This window comes from Lampetra fluviatilis, chromosome 37, assembly GCF_964198595.1.
Source record: "Lampetra fluviatilis chromosome 37, kcLamFluv1.1, whole genome shotgun sequence".
Taxonomy (NCBI): domain Eukaryota; kingdom Metazoa; phylum Chordata; class Hyperoartia; order Petromyzontiformes; family Petromyzontidae; genus Lampetra; species Lampetra fluviatilis.
In genome coordinates, this window is record NC_136311.1 from 2,358,009 (window position 1) to 2,375,784 (window position 17,776).

Genomic DNA, 17,776 nt, shown 5'->3' on the forward strand with positions numbered 1-17,776 from the left:
AATTTGAGTGATGGGGACGGGCATAGGATGTGGTGTTGGGAGTAATTGGATGATTTGAAATTATGTGATGGGGTGAAGGAAGAGGAATGGCAGATTGATGGGATGTGGCATTGGAGTTATTGGGTAATGGGTGATGGAATGATGGCATGCATTGATGAGATGTGAGATAAAAACGTACATTATTTTCATCGTCATCCTTCATATTTTTTCCAACTGCGTCCACTGTTAAAGTTCACGTATGTGCGTGTGCGCACGACAAGTATGTATGCGGTACGTGCATGCATACGTGTCATATGTGCATGTGTCCATACGCATGTGTATGCGAGTGCGTATGTGTCGACTACTTGCTAACAGTACTTGCCCTGACAGCCTATTGGAGGCTATATGGGGAATCTTATCTTTGTATGTATATCTGGGGAACGGTAGTGCAGCCATTTGAACACTGCGCCAGGAATCCAGCAAACAGAGTTCGATTCCCGCTCACAACCAACAATGGTGACGATTATATGAACCTGTCCTGGGCGTCCGCGAGGTCGGCTCAGCCTCAAATGAGTACCTGATACGCTATGTAACTATCACCACTTGGGAGACAAAAAGCGGCCGGGGGTAGTGTTGGCCACCCATCCCCTCGTGTGCCACGTTGGCCTTCATCGGTGCTCGGTAACAGCACTTTACCTAAGAATCTGTCAAGGCTATAATGAGGATCTTAAGTCTTTGTGCATGCTGTTTAAACACGTGTGTGTATAAAACACGTGTAAGTGCACGCGTGTTTGAAACCGCACTTTTACAATCGTTCTTTAGTTCATGCATTCGCACATCCGATTAGCACGGTTTGTTACATACGGTGCGAAAGAAGTTCAACATACATACATGCGAGTGTGCACGTGCGAATGCATTTGTGCACAGGTGTGCGCGCATGCACGCGGTCTGTGTGACACGCACGGATGATGCTGCGAACTCGCGCCACGAGCGGGCTGGGGGGCAGCGTGGGGGGCCCGCGCGGCTCCATCAGCGAGCAGCCGTAGAGCGCCCCGTCCACACGCGTGCCGTGCTCGCTGTAGTTGAGCAGCTCATACTGGCTCGTGCTCTGCACAACGCGGAAGGCGCACAGCAAATGGGGCATCACAACTGACGGGAGGAACGGACGTCAGTGTCGAGCTGGCTCCACAACCCTAGGCTAAACTAGTGTTCCCTCGTTATTTGCGAGGGATATACATTCCCGAGATGCTCGTAAAAAGCACATTGTTTGCAGATAATGACATTGGCCTACAAATATATCGTACGTGCAAAGTCTGCAGATGCTTCAAGCTTCCAAAAGTTATCTCTCTCTCTCATCCCTTTCTCTCTCGTCTCTTTCACACTCTCTAGATGCAGTCATCTAGAGCTCCAGATGCGATTCACAGAGCCAAAATCGTGGATCACACAAACTGCACCGTGCGTGCTCGTTCGAGTCGGAAATAACTTTCAACTATTATGTTGAACGATGGAGCTTTTACAGATCAGATCAAGTCCTTGATCTCTAGATCAGTGGTTCTCAACTGGGGGTACGCGGAACCCTGGGGTACGTGGCAATGCCCCAGGGTGTACATGAGGTGATTTATAAATGTGTGAAATTATATTATACATTAGTCATTGATGAATAAGCATGTATGAATCTTATTCTTAGGTTTTTTCGGTAAAGTCACGTAGGTAAAAAATTAAAATTAATAAAGTAAAATAAAAAAATTGTACCTACGTGACTTTACCGAAAAAACCTAAGAATATGAATCCTTGCAGTCACGAAAGCTTCAAATCTAGAATGTATGAATCTGTCAATATTAAATAACGATAACATTTAAATTCATATGGTACCCTTCAACGCTATTAAATACTTTCTAAACTCATTGATCGTAAACAATGTGGTTTTCACGAGTAACCAGCGAGCGCAAACAAATTCCATCGTGCGTGCAGAGCGTCCATTGAATTTTGTTTTATTTCGCTTGCAGTTACTCGCTAGTTAGGATATCTCACGAAATGGACAATTGGTTACGATATTTATGTTCATTATTCATACATTATTTCTCAGAACCATGTTGGGTCAGGCAAGGGGGGGGGGTTATAACTCGGTTGAAACAAGGGATGGTGTACAGTAGCCAAAACATGTTGAGAACCACTGCTCTGGACGTTATCTGACGCGGCGTGTAACAGATTGAAAAGTCACAAAAAGTTACGATGGAGAAACCGACCTCATCGAAAAAGATGCAGGCGTGCTTTCCGGAAACGTAATTGCAGTGGCCAAACTTGGTCAGGCAGAGATCCATGTCGGCACCTTTGAAAAGAAGAAAATAATAAATAAACGATTACACCACGAGGCGCTTTGCAGGAACATTGAGTGGTATATCTTTTTATTTGAAAAAAAATGAATGTGATTGTTTAGTTCCATGTCAGATAAGTGGGCTCAATTTGCCTTGAATGTGTAGCGTGTGTGTGGCCTGTACATACAGGATGTCTTTCAGCTGTACCTCCATTTATCATGGATGGCTACGTAAGGTGCGAAAGAAGTTCAACATACGTGTGCTATGAACATGAGGTTTTTTTTAACTAAAGTTGCAGAGCACAGGACCGAAGGCTCAAAAAGATAAGCAGACAGCAACATGTGTATCTGTGTGTGCTCGTGTGTATTTGAACATGTGTGCTCGATTGTATTTGTGGGTGTGCGCGCGTGCCTGTGCCGATGTACAGGGCCCTGTAGCGCATTCGAACCGGCTCCCCTCGCCCGTCCACGGAGCTCAGCACTGCGCGTGCTCGCACCTCCGTCAACGCCGGTCCTGTGCACGGGGACAACAAAACCACGATGTCCCAAACGCCAACACCACGTGGTTCCAAAAGCCAACACCGCAGTGTCTCAAATGCCAACACCCCGGTGCCTCAAAAACTAAAACTAACCTCGTGCGCTAACCAAGCGTTCAGCTCAAAGTCAGATACATTAGTAACAGTTAACTGACAAAACACCTCCTTCACACCTGTCACTCCACGTTAAAAGATGGTTTTTTTTCCACGTGCGATCAGCCGCATGGCCTTCTGGGAGTGGACAATTTGAACTGCATTGGCTCAACAAAAGTAAAACACTGGACTGGTTTCGACATTCAGTGTTAAATCAGCAGTGAGGCTTACTTGAACCAACACTCATAGGCAAAGACTCTGTTAGATATGGAACCTAGTTATTCGCAAAATTATAAAATACATAACACAAAATATAATTCGAGTAACGAATAAGTAATTTACTCTTGATCGACGTTATCGTATCTGCTATGAGGTTGTGGACCAATTTTCTTTCTGCTCCATTCATTTCAACTGCTGGTGGCTTCACGACGGAAAGGAACCATTTCTTGTTTTCCCTATTTCTACCCAGTTTTAACACTTACAAAAAGTTTATTTTCTTAAAGTTTCGATACACAAGTGGTTACCAATCCTCAAACACAATATCAATGGACATCATCATATACTAAAACACCACACCACACTTATAACAAAATGTTAGATTGTATTACTTTTTGATGTTGTGAATGCTTGTGTTTGTATTGTCTTAAAGGACAACGTTCTCGAACGTACTTAATTAAACCACTTATAAGTAGGTCAATAGAGACTGTCCTGTTAAGACGCTGCCCTGCAGCAGGAATGTGTAATTGCCACCTACGCGCTGAAGGCTGCCAAAGAGGAGGAGGAGGCCTGCCCAATGTTCATTTTAGCGCGGAGACCCTTCCGCCCTTGACATCATGGTAGACATCACCGTGAACGTAGATCCCCCATTATCGCAAAGCAGATTCCCGGCCACGTCTCTGGCATCCTCCCACCTGCAGCTTCTGCTTCCGGGGCGGCAATCCTCGCGGTTGGCGCGGGAAGTGCCGGGGTCTTGAATAGGAGGCTTGGCGCGGGCTTGAGATCGTCCGACGCCCGGGGGATGGCGGGGACAGTGGCGGTAGCAACGGCGGCGGTGGTCATGACAGGCGGCGTGGGGCGACCGCTCAGAATCTGCTGTATCCTCTGCCAGGCAAGCACCCTCACCAGCCGCTCATCCAGGTCCGGCAAGTGGGGTCCTGGGCGAGGCAAAAGGCTCGGTTGCTATCGGCAGGTGGCGCGGTTCAATATGGCTACGTTAAAACACAACAAATACGTTACCCATGAACAGCGGATGTTAAAGAGCCCGTGACGTTCTTCTAAAAAAAGAACAGGCTACATGTGCTGGAGTCACGTTCCAAATTACTCACAAATTACATAATTGGGTAAAACCAAATAGTGACATCACCTCCTACCGGCAGACTGTACTCGTCCGTCTTCTTTCGTAGGCTGGTCAAGCCAGATAACCACGTCAGGGGTAGTGGAGTGTATCGCTGTGAGGTCTCCTTATTTGTGGATCGGGCATTTATCATTATATGTTGTACTAGCGGGAAGTACCCGGTGTTGCCCAGGGGAAAAATATATTTCAAAACTTATCTTAAAAACACAACATATACACACACAAGTACTAAGCTAATGTGAAAGCCCGGCGTTCCGTTTGTCCATTTGTCTGTCAACAAAATTATAAGGAGGGTTGCAGAAGTCCAAAAAGTTATAGGAAGTGGCGGGTAAATCGTTTATCTAAAAGGTTTCCAAAAATGTCAACCTCCAGCCTCCTGAAAAAATATTTGTATCCCCGCATTAGGCATATATACCTACACACCCTACATACAATAGAGTGAGGAGTATCTGCTGACTCTATAGTATTTCGATTTATAGTTTTCGTGACTGCAGGGATTCATCTTCTTGGTTCTTTCGGTAAAGTCACGTAGAAGGGAAATAATAAAATAATACAAATTTAACATAATTAAATAAAATTGTATCAAAATAAAACATAATAAAATTCAATACATTTTTGTATGTTGTATTGTATTTATTTTATTATTTCCCTTTTACATGACTTTACCGAAAGAACCAAGAACATGACTCTATAGTAGTATCTGACTCTCCAGTAGTATCCACTGACTATAGCAGTATCTGCAGACTCTATAGCAGTATCTGACTCTATAGTCATTACTACCGACTCTGCAGCAGTATATACTGACTGTAGTGGAATCTACTGACTACAGTAGTATCTTATGACCCTACGGTAGTATCTATAGTAGTAACTACTGACTCTATAGAAGTACTGTATCCGCTGACTATAGTAGTAACTACTAACGTTACAGTAGTATCTACTAACTCTACAGTAGTATCTACTGACTCAATAGTAGTATCTACCGATTGTAGAAGTAGCTACCGACTGTAGCAGTATTTACTGACCATAGTGGTATCTACTGACTGCAGTAGTAACTACTGACTCTACAGTAGTAAATACTGACTCTACAGAAGTAAATACTGACTCTACAGTAGTATCTAATGATTATAGTTGTATCTACTGAGTCTGAAGTCGTATTTACTCACTGTAGTAGTATCTACTGGCTCTATAGTAGTATCTACTGGCTCTATAGTAGTATCTACTGACTGTACAGTAGTAACTACTGACTGTAGCAGTATTTACTGACCCTAGTGGTATCTAATGACTGCAGTAGCATCTACCGACTCTATAGTAGTAACTACTGACGATAGTAGTATCCACTGACTCTAGTAGTAACTACTATAGTCAAAACAGACAAAATACACGATGACAGAGACCAACACAACTACCACCACCGCGTGGTGGTAATGGTGGTGTCAGACTGTTGTTAGTTCGTAGCGAGCAGCAGCACCTAGAAAGTATGAACACACACAGACGGACACCACACACACAGACAACAACAACCGCCATTCGCCATTAAGTGGCGGTGACGTCACCACGACGCTAGTGCCAGGCTATGTGCACCTTGAGGCCACGTGAAGTGTCGAACGCCCGCTGGCAGGAGGTCACCGGGCAGACCCAGATGCCACAGGTCGACTGACTGAGACGACTGGCTGATGCACCACCTGTGCAGCCTACTGTGCCAACTTGCTGTGCTTTAGCCACCCGGCGCTCCGCTCGTTGTTGTAAGCGTTGCTCCTCCGCCCTCCGTTGTTGTTGGAGAGTGACTGCCTCCAACTGCCCAGTAGCGTCCTTCACGAGCCTCCTCCACAGAGGCCGATCTTGACACCGCTGGTACCAGTCATTGGCAAGTCCACTCAGCTCCACATCCTCCTGTACCACATCACTCCATCTCTTCTCTAGCCCGTGCCGCGCCCGTTTAGCCCCCTCAATCCGGCTGAACAAAAGCTGTTTAGGCATGCGGTGGCTGGGCATGCGGGCTACATGGCCCAGCCAACGCAGCCTTGCCTGCCGGAGGAGCTCACTGATGGGACTTTGTCCAGATCTTTCAAGGATTTGTGAGCTCCTCACTCAATCCAGCCTGGTTAAACCCAGGATGGATCGTAGGCAGACAAGTCTAAATGTTTCTAACCGGCGAAGATGTTCCATTAGGGGGGTCCACGTTTCGCAAGCGTAGAGAAGCGAGGGAATGACAGTGACCGAGAAGACCTGAAGCTTCGTGCGGAGCAACAGACCAGGTAGCTTCCACACAGCGTTACGCAACCGATGAAAAGATAATGCCGCTCGACTGATTCGGAGTGAGACCTCTGCTGTTAAACCGCAGCCGGTCATGAGCACACTGCCCAGGTATAGGAAACTCTCCACTCTCTCCACAACTGCCCTACAGACACACACACACCACACAGACACTGCACACAGACGTGGTGAGGCCGAGTCCCGTGCAGAGCCCCCGGCCTCGCCTAGGTTGCCCAGCCGGCCGAGGTGGCACCTTGGCAGGCTGCATTGCTAGGGGCAACCACGGCTCTGCTTTGTCGCGCATGCGTAGATGAGTGCTTTGGCACGCGCTCAGCGGAGTAATATAATAACAAAAGGGAATACATTGTTAATTTAACTACTTTAAAGTTGACAGACGCGAAATTCGAATAGCGCTGGCTCACCACGGGGCTTATCGCGTGGTACCTGGGTACTTTTTTTAAACGAAAACCCCACGGTTCGCGAGTTAAATCCGTCGCAAGTTTCATCCACATAGACAGACAAAAAATGATATATAGCTAAGATGGTCTGTTCTGGATAACAACAGGTCCCTCAATGCAGAGTTTTAAGTTTCCATTCGTGCAACATAGCAAATTTACAATATTCTTGCACCATAAGAATGGCACAAATACCAAATTAACGGATTTATACGAGGTTTTAGTTATGGCTTGGTTTAGAGAGTGTTAAGATTTGTGGTTTAGTTGTAGGAGATAGCAGGGGTTGGGGTTCACGTTAGAGTCAGCGTTGGCGTACCTGTCTTGCCGTCCATAAGTGCCAACAGCGACGCGTTGAGGTGGCAAAGGGCGGCCGCTGTCGCCGTCAGCGCTGTCGTGGCTGCATCGCCACTCCCCGTCGGGTCCCCAAGTGGCCCAGTCCCTCCTGGGGCTCCCGGTTCCACCTTGGGTCCGTCGGGTAGGAGAGTGCGCCGGTCACCCTTCTCCCCCACCAGCACTACTGTCGTCGCGCTACCGTACCGTGCTTGCGGCGCATGCGCTGCATGCGCAAGGTGATTCACGACACCGCAGCCACCCTCCTCCCCTAGGCCACATGCCTTCGTTTGGCCGGCCAGGACTCCATGCTGTGCCAAATCCGACGACTCGCAACACGAGTCCATCGCATCCATTTCGGCCACGTCACAACCAGCGCCGCCGCCACCGCTATCCTTGCTGCCCAGCGAAGGGCCATTGGACCTCGAGGGACTGTGGCCCTGCTCTGCCTCTCCCTTCACCTTCATGTCGCTAGAAAGACGTGGAGGGAGTTTCACGTCCGTGACCGAAGGCGGCAATGATGACGATGACGTTGATGACGACAACGTTGCCGGAGCCACTCTGCTCCGAAGGGGGGCGGCCACGTGGAGGCGAGGGAGGGCCGGGTCAGAGGTCGCGAGCTTCGACAACCCCTCACTCGGGCCGCACGCCGAACGCGGTACGGCTGAGGGCGCTTGCTTCACGGCGAGGTGCCGCGCTATGCTTGACTGCAGCGCCAGCACGTTCCGCAGCCACTGCACGCGGTCGGCACAAGCGCACACAATGAGAACATCCACATTGACTTTTTGGATTGAGAGTCAAGTGGTTTCCCAGGTGAGTGGAGGTGCCCTTCCCAGGTGGATAGAGGTGAATCTGTATTCGCGATGTGCAGTAAAAAGTCAAGCCTACGTCAGCAGAAAGCAGAGATTCCTTTACCCAGTGGTCAGGGGTGTGATTCACTTGGTCGAGCTGCCATTTATGCCTGTGGTGAAAGGTAGGTCTTCAAATATTTGCCACCCCTTCAACAAGGCCAATATTCAATTAATGGATTAATCTTTGTCTTCCTTATACTACTCTTATATTGTGTGTCTTGTATGTAACGTAATGTCTCATTTGTATTGTCCGTCTCGTTTATTTAGCGTCTCGTAAGATCGAATTTCACTTGTATTGTTTATCTTGTTTGTACTGTCCACCATGTATGTTATGTCCATCTTGGGTGCAATGTCTATTTTTTTGTATTGTTAGGCTCGTTTATTTCATCTCACTCGCATTGTTTGTCTGATTTGTATCATCCAATCTAGTCTCATTTGTATTTCTCGTAAAAAAAAAAATTCATGAATCATGACCACTTCATTTTGCATTGTTGATAACTGAATCTTACACATGTTATTTGGTACATTAACTACAGGCAAAATAATTTAATTTAAATCAATGAAACAAGTCTTATAAGTGAATAAAAAATCGTAGTACGACTGATCGGCAGAAATTGCCCATCCAAAAAAGTAAATCGCACACAAGAGTATTAAATGTAAGACAGCCACTTCCATGGGTGACTTCATACATCAGAGGACACGTGACTTTACCTAAAGACCCACAGAAAAAGAATAATTGAGAACCCTCGTAATCCCGGGTTCAATCACAACCACTTGAGAAGCCTAATACACACAGAAACCCAGCGTACAGCCTCTATCAACTATTGCGGCAAGGGTTGTGAGCAAGCACCTATCAAGGCTGCAATGGCACACGAGGGGATGATGGCCAGGCTTCACAGCACAGTACATGAAGACGGGAAATGCATCGCGCGCCCATTCAGATGCGCTTCTGCGGCTGTCTGGAAAGCCACTGGAGCGATGCACTTTTAAATCATATAGAATGAAATACCATTTCTTTAGAACTCCTTTTTGTGGAAAGTTTATTGTCCTTCCCCCGCACCTCCGATGAGCATGGTTAGCTATGTATGGTGCGAAAGAAGTTCAACATACATACAAGCACTACAAAGACCTCTTATAGCCTTGACAAGACTGTTGGGGCAAGTCCTGTTAGTGAGCACCTATGAAGGCCAACACGGGACACGATAGGGGTGGGTAGTCAACACCACATCGCACTGACCTAGAAGAGGCCCAGGACCGGCTCAGATAATCGTCACTAGTGGGCGGGAATCGAATCCGGGTCGCCGGGTCTGTATCGCAGCAGCTCTAACCGCTACACTGCCACTCCCCACAACAACCACTACACCGCCCTCTGTCACACACACAGAAGTATGCACAATTCTGGTGCCTGTCGGTAGCATTGCTTGGCACACACGAAGGCAATTGTGCTCAATTGACCATTACAACCGAGAGAGAACTCACCTCCTCCTGCTCGCGGTCAGCAGCGAGGCGAGGCCCGGCACTGGGCGGCTCCGGCTCCGTGCACACGAGCTGGCACTGCCGCACGCCCGCGGGCGGCCCCAGCGGAGGGCGGTGCTCGTAATGAGCCTTGATGGCAGCCGGAACCTTGGGTCGGGGGTCAAGGGTCAGGTGTCATGTCAGGCCAGAGGGCAGCAGCGGGAGATGATAGGAGGTGGCTTGGTGCCGGGTTGTCGGCGCCGCAAAGTTTTTTTTATGGTACCATTACAGAAAAACTGCATGTCTGGATAAGCCACGCAGTGTCTGTGAAATACCATTTGCGCCAGCCAAGCTGACCTGGCAATATTCAGGTAAGGCTACGCTTTGGGTCTAATTTATAATCGCAACCACCTGACCGGACAAAATAGGAACACACTTGAACAACCACATGTACATGTAGAGCCCTTTTGTCCATCCACTGCTGGATGAGATGCTTTCCCCACGACCAGCACTGATCATTGCGGATGGTGAAGGTGGGGAGCACAGGTGTGCCACCGGAGAAATAAAGTACACCAAAGGATTTTTCTATACTACCCTCTGCTGCCATCAACGTAACCCTGCAGCAGACTATAACACGCATTGTATGCATGGTGGTTGCTCATCCAGGCATCACCAAGGCTCAACCTCGTTGAACTTCCAAAATATGTCGAGGTTGGACACGTTCGGATTATCTCGTCGAAGACTGGTGAACACAAACAGCGACGATGCCATAATTTCAAACCAAAAAGCAACGAAATATGTAGTAGTGGCCAGGTCAATATGGCGAGCATGGCCAATGTCGTCACACCAACCTTGAGGGCCTTGCGGGCGAGCGTGGAGGCGGTCGTGGCGGTGGTAGAAGCGGGGGAGCGGTTGGGTGGGCGCTTGCGGTGCACGCGGCGCAGGAAGCCCAGGGAGACCGTGTGCTGCTGCACGGGGCCCTGAAACCGCGAGAAGAGCTGGCAGCGCCCACTCAGGGGCAACGCCACCCCGCTCAGCTACAGCGAGCGAGGGCAGTGGAAAGGGAGAAAGAGCAAGAGGTGGTCAGTCTTGAGTGCACACCAGCGCAAGTGTGTACAAGGGTGCATGACTGTTAGCATACATGAGAGCATGTGTGCAGGGGAGTGTGTATAAATGTGCGGGAGTGCACATACGAATGTTTGTGTGCGCATGCGTGCAAGCGTGTGTGTACGAATTAGTCTGTATAAGTGTGAGCGCTTAACAGCGTGTACGCTCGTGTCTGCGCGAGAGCAAGTGTTCTTGTGTGACCATGTGTGAATATACGTTTGTGCGTGTGTGTACGCGTGTGGTGTACCGGCCGGCTCTCGGGGTGGTTGGGACACATCCACCGTCCCGTGGGCATCGAGGTGAGTGGCGGGTCGAGGCAGTCTTGGTGGAAGAGCAGCGCGCAGTAGTCGCACTGCACCAGCGGAGCCACCCGGCAGCTCCTGCCAACAGTAAATGGCATCAGCGGGGACAGAAGCCAAAGCGAGAGAAACGAACGGAGGTTTAAGAACGTCAACACTGTCACCGTCCCTGTCACGAGTTGTCAATCTGGTTTGTATTTTCTTATTAATCTGTCTGGCGTTAGGCGAATGTTGCGTCTCATTTGCAAGGTCCGCATCGTTTACAAAGTCCATTTATCTTTTACCGTGCGTCTCACCTAGATTATCAGTCCCATTCATAATGTCTCGCACAGATCAGTCCTCTTTGAACTTTGTTCCGTGCAATTTGCACGAACAATCATTTGCGACATGTGAGATTTGATACGCCGCCCGCGAGCGTAACAATCGATCCGACTCTCTAGACTCGGCGGATCCTTGCGACGCCCACGGGTCGACGGCGTGCTCAAGGTGAGGCACCACGCTCACCTGCTGCACAGGTAGCAGAGTCGCGCCGGCAGAGGCACCAGACCGTGGGTGTCCAGCTCGTGTGGCGACCGCCGTGCGTGCTTCCCGCCCGCTTCCTCCTTCCGACGCTTCTTACTCGTCCCTTTCACACACACACACAGAGCCTTAAAGACCAAGCACCAAGTTGTGTTCGCGAGCACGAGGAGGTTGATGCTGGTTGTGGTAAAGGTAGTTATGGCGATAATGAGTGGAGGTTGCAATTATGGTGACCATGATAGTGATGGCAGTTGTGCTAGTGAATGTGGTGGTGCTCATGGTGGCTGTGACGAAGGCGATAGTGATTGTATGTTGAACTTCTTTGGCACCTTACGTAGCCAACCGTGCTAATCGGAGGTGTAGGGGGGGGAGGACAACAAACTAAACACAAAAAGCAGTTCTAAATAAATAAATTAGTCTTCAATCTAGATTTAAAAGTTGTGATGACAGTAGTGAGGAGGATGGTTCTGGTTCAGGGCCCATCGCAACCGCACACCCTCAGTGTTCACTTACCAGGCAAGGGCGTGCTGCAAGTGAGCTCGTATGGCAACTGGAACTGCGTCGGGTTCCTCTCCGTGGCGGCCACCACCAGCATCTCAAACGGGTTCCTCTGCCTCGTCACCGTCATTACCACCGCCGGCGTCGTCACGGCCGTTGTCACAGCCGACGCGGCGGCAGCGGCGGAGAGGGGTGGCGCCGCGGTCGTGGCCATCCCCCTGCTCGACGTGACGCCGCTCATCCTGGTTCCATCCTCATCCTGCTGTCCCATCAGCATCGTCGTCGTCCCACCGTTTCCGTCGTCTCCGCTACCCTCGTCTCCCGCGATCGAGTCCCCGTCGTCCACCTCCACCGTCGTGGGTGTGCTGCTGCCCGACTTGGACGTCGCTGGGGTCAGGGGTCGGGCTGCAGCTGAAGTCGCCGGGGCCACAGAAACCGTCGGGGCAGCCACAGCTCCAGTTGCCCCATCCCGCGCCTCCGAAGGCCCCGCGATGGGCGGCGACGACGCTCCTGTCGCCGAGATAGCGGCAAAGTCATCGCCGTCCTGCGAGTTTGCTCGGAGACCCGGCTTGGCCGTGCAGTTAGAGCCCTCCCGCTTGCTGTCGACGCAGACAGCCACCCTGTGGCCGCCAGCTTCGGTGACAGAGGAGGAAGGCCCGCCAGGCTTATGCTGCTCGCAGAGCGGCCGCGACACGGCGGCGAAGGCGGCGGAGATGGCGACGGCAGTGGTGGTGGGAGCGGCATAGGTTTCCCACTTGGGCATGGAGGTGGTGGTGGCTACCGCCGTCGCGCGCGCCGAGTGGAGAGCCTGCAGCTTAACGTTCTCGAGCTCGGCGTCGACGGGTGTGAGCAGCACGGAGGGGCGCTTGCTGCAGTGCTTTTCCAGGAGGCCGTTGATGAGCCAGCTCTTGCCGCCCGGTTTGAACTTGCCCTCCTTCTTCTGCAGGCAGGGGTGATGGCAACGGGGTGTGAAACAGATGCTGCTTCAGAATAAATTAATTATTACGTATGTTTGCCAAGGAAAGCCTCACCAAGTCTCAAGGCATATTTTCAGGAGGGTCCTGCCAGGTTTTAACAGTCGGGTGTGATGTTGATGTGTAAAGCCAGGTAATTTTTCAGCATTGGGATATTTAACATTTATTTAGTTACAATAATAAAGCTTAATCATTTTTCACATTGATATTGAACCAATGGTTAACAATCGAACAAAGACGGTCACTGCTTTGCGCGCTTTCAGATGCGCTTATGTGACCGTCTGAAACGCTCTTCCTTCTGATATTAGGAAGCTACTGGAGCTATATACAGTCCCCTAGTTACGATGTTCCGACTTACGATATTTCGATCTTACGATGGCGATACGACAAAATTGTAAAATATTTTAAATTTCGCACGGCAGGCAAACGCAGCAGCGTACAAGGTACGATACTATACGTTGGGACGCTGCCGGGATGTACACATCTCCCGCCTTGCGTGATGCCTCACTCTCACCAACGGTCGACGGAGTTAAGTTGCCTCGGTGCTCAATGCATGTTAAAAGTTTTTATAGCAGACAGGATTGTTTCCTGAAAAAACTTTCTATTAAATTGCAGTTCATATAGGTAGGCTAAGAATTTACCTTGTTTTTTTTAACTTTACATTTTACTGTGTAATACAGTATTGTAATTAATAAATACATACAGTATACAGTACGGTACTGTAAATTTCTCTGTTTCGATAAATTATCACCATTCTTTAAGACTCCTGGGTAGGCTAGGCCATCTTCGACTTACGATATTTTTGACTTACGATGGGGTCGTCGTAACGCGTCTCCATCGTAAGTAGAGGACTATCTGTACTTTAAAATCTAAATTGCAATCTCATTTCTTTAGAACTGTTTTGTGTTTAGTTTGTTGTCATCCTCACGCACCTCTGATTAGCATGGTTGGCTACATACGGTGGGAAGAAGTTCAATATACATACATGATGCTAACAGAACGATCGGGGTGAAATTGGAGAAAAACACCAAGCATTTTATTTTTAAGCAGTAAAGATGGACATGTTGATGGTGTCTTACCGTTCTCCTCATGGTGCAGCGGTGGCACATCCACTCTCCAGACGGCAGCATTTCGGCACTGAGCGGTGGGTCACTAAGAGGACCCAGAAGAGGGAGCGAGGAGGGTGGGGGCTAGGTTAGTAACCACACCGCGTGCTTCTACACTCGCCCGCACCAGAGTCCTGTATCGGTCGGGGACTGCAGTCACCCACACCCGGATCAGTTTATGGTCGGAATAAAGACGTTTTTACGGCTTGCGATTCGGATAATGTGCATCTTATATCACCCATGGGTGACCGACGATAAACTACTATAAGTTGATTTTCATTTCAAATGTGCCATACACGACACTGCGAGAATAAGACAGAATCTAAACAAAGATGGAAAATGTTGAAAAAAAAAGAGGTGCGGGTTTTGATCGGGATGCGGGTGAAATGAAAGCGGATCAGATCGGGTCAGGGGAAAGATGGCAGTGTTGAAGTGGGTTATGGTTTCGGGTCGAGCTGTAGGTCCAGGTCAGCATTCAATAATTAGACCCAAGCAGGACTCTCGTGCAAACTTCTTACCGCAGCTCATCTATGGAGCAGCTGGTTACCCAAGTGCAAGCAGTGCTTCATTTGTCACCAAAAACTTTCTGGGTAACTGAATTCCAGGCAGTGTCAGGCAACTATGAGCTACAGCCATAATGAGAGGGAAACTAGATGTGGTGCGCCAGGTGAGGAAATGTGTTCTGGGTCGCTGACCTGAAGGGACTCAAATTAAATTCAATCTTGTGCACAGGCAAAGCACAAGATGCACAATGAAATTTCATAGAATTTCACGGGGTTTGATCTCTGGGTCAAGCTGTGCATCCGGTAAAAACTCACAGATGGTTGCCAATTTCAATCAGCAAATAATTCGGGATTATCAAAACATTTCTTTCAAGCTAGAGTAGCCACGTGCAACAGCTAAGCATAAGGGACGTAACATCCTGTGACATGACTTCCTGTTAAAACTCTCAGGGTCCCAGGAACAGGACAAAGAGAATGCGACATCAGAGTGCGTATCCATTGCCAAACGGTTCGCCGAGAATACAAGACTTTATTCTGTTGTCGTTAAAGATGGAGCAATTGTTTTGGCAACAATCATCTCTTGTAGATATCACTTAGTGTTGACCAGGCTTAAAAGGAAACAGCAGAGCGTTTTACCACAATGACGTGCCCTTCATACGTCGCAAAATTAGGATGCGCTCCAGTTTCCTAACTAGCAGTGCCCTTTCCTCAAAACCTTGAGTTATAATCAAATAAACACAACCTAATTCTGTGTTGGAAGACGCATAGGTCAACATGTCCACTGGCAAAGACCCATAACTAGAAAAAAGTACCAAATGTTCAGGTAAACGTAATTAATGAGGGATTGTTATCGTTCAGTCTGCAAGGCTGCCACAGGAATTGATCTCAACAATGCCTTAATTCGTTCCTTCGTGCAACCAGAACCTTGCTCCAATGATTTTAGGCGAAATTGTAAATGCAAGGAAGATGCACGACAAAAGAAAACATAAGGTGTCCTTCACAGCCGTTAACGACATGTACAAATCAGTATTTGTGTAGACGTCATGCCAAAAATATGGACATATAAAGAAAGCTTAATAAGCCAATAAATATACCGGTACTTAAGACTCTTATACGAAGGAAATTAAAATGTAAAAGAGCAGTACCACTTTGAGGAAGGCCAACAGTGTCTGCATTATGGAGAGACTGCCTCCTGCCATAACAATGAGGAATTTACACCAACGGTTCATGTCCACTAATGGAGATTTGCACCGCTAAATGCGGGTTTGAGCTGCAGACTGTATGACACGACTATTTCCTGCACTGGATTTCCGTGTGTTTATTTTATCTCATTGTTACCCTCGTGGTGAACCGGTGCCACAGTAGTGGGGTGCGTGGGGGTGGTGGAGGAGGGGGGGGTCAGTGGTGAGTGCTGAGCGAGTGGCGAATGTCTGACGTGAGTTCGGGCGAGCGGTACGCGAGCTTCTCATCACACCGGCCATAGACGTACGGCTGCCCCAAATTTGTATTTTAAAAAGGCCACGGTCCTTTAAATCACACCTCATTCTCTGGAATAGAAGATGCTCTGGAAAGTAAGATGCACCCCCTAACCAACGAGTATTTTTCTTTTAATGGGCGTTTTAAAAGTCGGCAGATTACCATATCACAGAGCCATATTGCTGCTTAAAAACGGGGAGGTGCATCTTCTGGAAGATGATTCTGGTAATTAGTTTAAAACATGTCTTCCAGAGAGAAACTGCATTGCTATGGAAAACCATCTTCCGTAAAAAAATATTCTGAAGTACATTAAAGCACATCTTCCGTATGACAATGTATGTTTTTGATTAAAAGACACTCCCAAATGTACAGGGGGAAAAATGCACTGTATAATCTGAAGAATTTGGTAATTGTCATCGTCAGACTTTGAGGTCAGACTGCAAAACTTGCCAAGCCGTCGAACGGATGCTTTGCGGGGTTTGAGACTCGTGCCAAAAAGAAAGAAACAAACGAATAGGTCCTGCGTGAAGTGGGAGAAGAGCGTGGACTCATTCCATCTATCAAGAAGAACATCTGGATTGGGCAGGAAATAGAGGGAACAGCTCGCTCCGATTAGCAAGGTTGGTTACGTACAGTGCGAAAGAAGTTCAACAAACAGATAGGGTAGGTGGTAGAGAAGTGGAATGAGCTGAATAACATGATCGAGGGAAGATTCTTTAGCAAAAGACCAAGAGGATGGGAAAATAACGGTGATGCTAGAAAATGTGTTCAGCACAGGAAGCACGTAGGGACAGAGGAAGAGAGCAGCGGCACAGCAGCATTGTGTGTCGCCTCGGACCCATTTACAGACAGAACACCGAGTGAACTAACGTGCCCGGGGAGGGGGGGGGGCGAGTGAAGTACGCAGCAGAGGTGCGCGCTCACCAGCACTGCAGGTGGAACGATGCGGGGCAGTGGTCGCAGCACAGGAGGTCTCCGCCCTCGCGGCAGCTGTCGCAGGTGTCATGGTTGTTGGCACGGCCGGTGCGTCGCGCCGCCTCGCGCTCATGCCTGCGTGAGGCGGCGAGCGAGGCGGCGCTCACGCCGCCCCCGCCGTGCTCTTCGTCGCTCTTAGGAGGTGCCACCAGCGCTTGGATTTGCTGCTCGGATGCGGGAGAGAAGCGGTGGTTAGGCAGAAGACACAGATGGGGCGGTGAAGACAAGTGCAAGTGTAACAAAGACAAAGATCGCCTGTATAGCCTCCAACAGACTTTCGGGGCAAGTGCTGTTAAGCGAGCACCTATGAAGGCCGGAACGGTACACGAGGGATTGAGTGGGCAGCACCACGCCCGGCCACCTTTGTCTCTCCAGAGGCAATGTTTACATACCGCACTTGGTACTCATTTGAGGCCGAGTCAACCTAAAGGAGGCCCATGACCAGTTCAGATAATTGTCACTGGAGTTAACCCATGAGCGGGAATCAAACTCGAGTCGCCGGGTTCACAGTGCAGCGCACACTAACCATTGTACTACCGCTCCCCGCACCACACACACAATCGAGCTGGGATGATTAGGTCTTTAAATTTACATAAATCGGGAATCGAAAACAATATTGACTATGGAGTGGAGAGCAAGAGGAGACAACGGAAGCAAAGGAAAACAGCGGAAGAGATGGCAGCGAGATGAAATTAAAGA

At 48.9% G+C, this 17,776-nt stretch overlaps 1 protein-coding gene across 2 annotated transcripts in view; it reads right to left on the bottom strand.

The window, feature by feature from the left end:
• The window catches only part of PHF12 (PHD finger protein 12), a 33,225-nt gene that overhangs the window by 7,674 nt on the left and 7,775 nt on the right, over positions 1-17,776 (bottom strand). Inside the window, exons 2-13 of one of the 2 annotated variants that reach the window (XM_078873540.1) lie at positions 17,027-17,241; positions 14,097-14,169; positions 12,059-12,983; positions 11,531-11,651; positions 10,975-11,107; positions 10,472-10,657; positions 9,645-9,788; positions 7,301-8,048; positions 3,834-4,076; positions 2,706-2,807; positions 2,226-2,308; positions 943-1,087 (exon numbers count right to left, since the gene is read on the bottom strand). In XM_078873540.1, coding sequence (XP_078729666.1) covers positions 943-1,087; positions 2,226-2,308; positions 2,706-2,807; positions 3,834-4,076; positions 7,301-8,048; positions 9,645-9,788; positions 10,472-10,657; positions 10,975-11,107; positions 11,531-11,651; positions 12,059-12,983; positions 14,097-14,169; positions 17,027-17,241 — 3,118 coding nt within the window. Of the gene's footprint in view, positions 1-942; positions 1,088-2,225; positions 2,309-2,705; positions 2,808-3,833; positions 4,077-7,300; positions 8,049-9,644; positions 9,789-10,471; positions 10,658-10,974; positions 11,108-11,530; positions 11,652-12,058; positions 12,984-14,096; positions 14,170-17,026; positions 17,242-17,776 lie in introns of those variants that run through there. The other variant, XM_078873541.1, reaches the window with a different exon arrangement.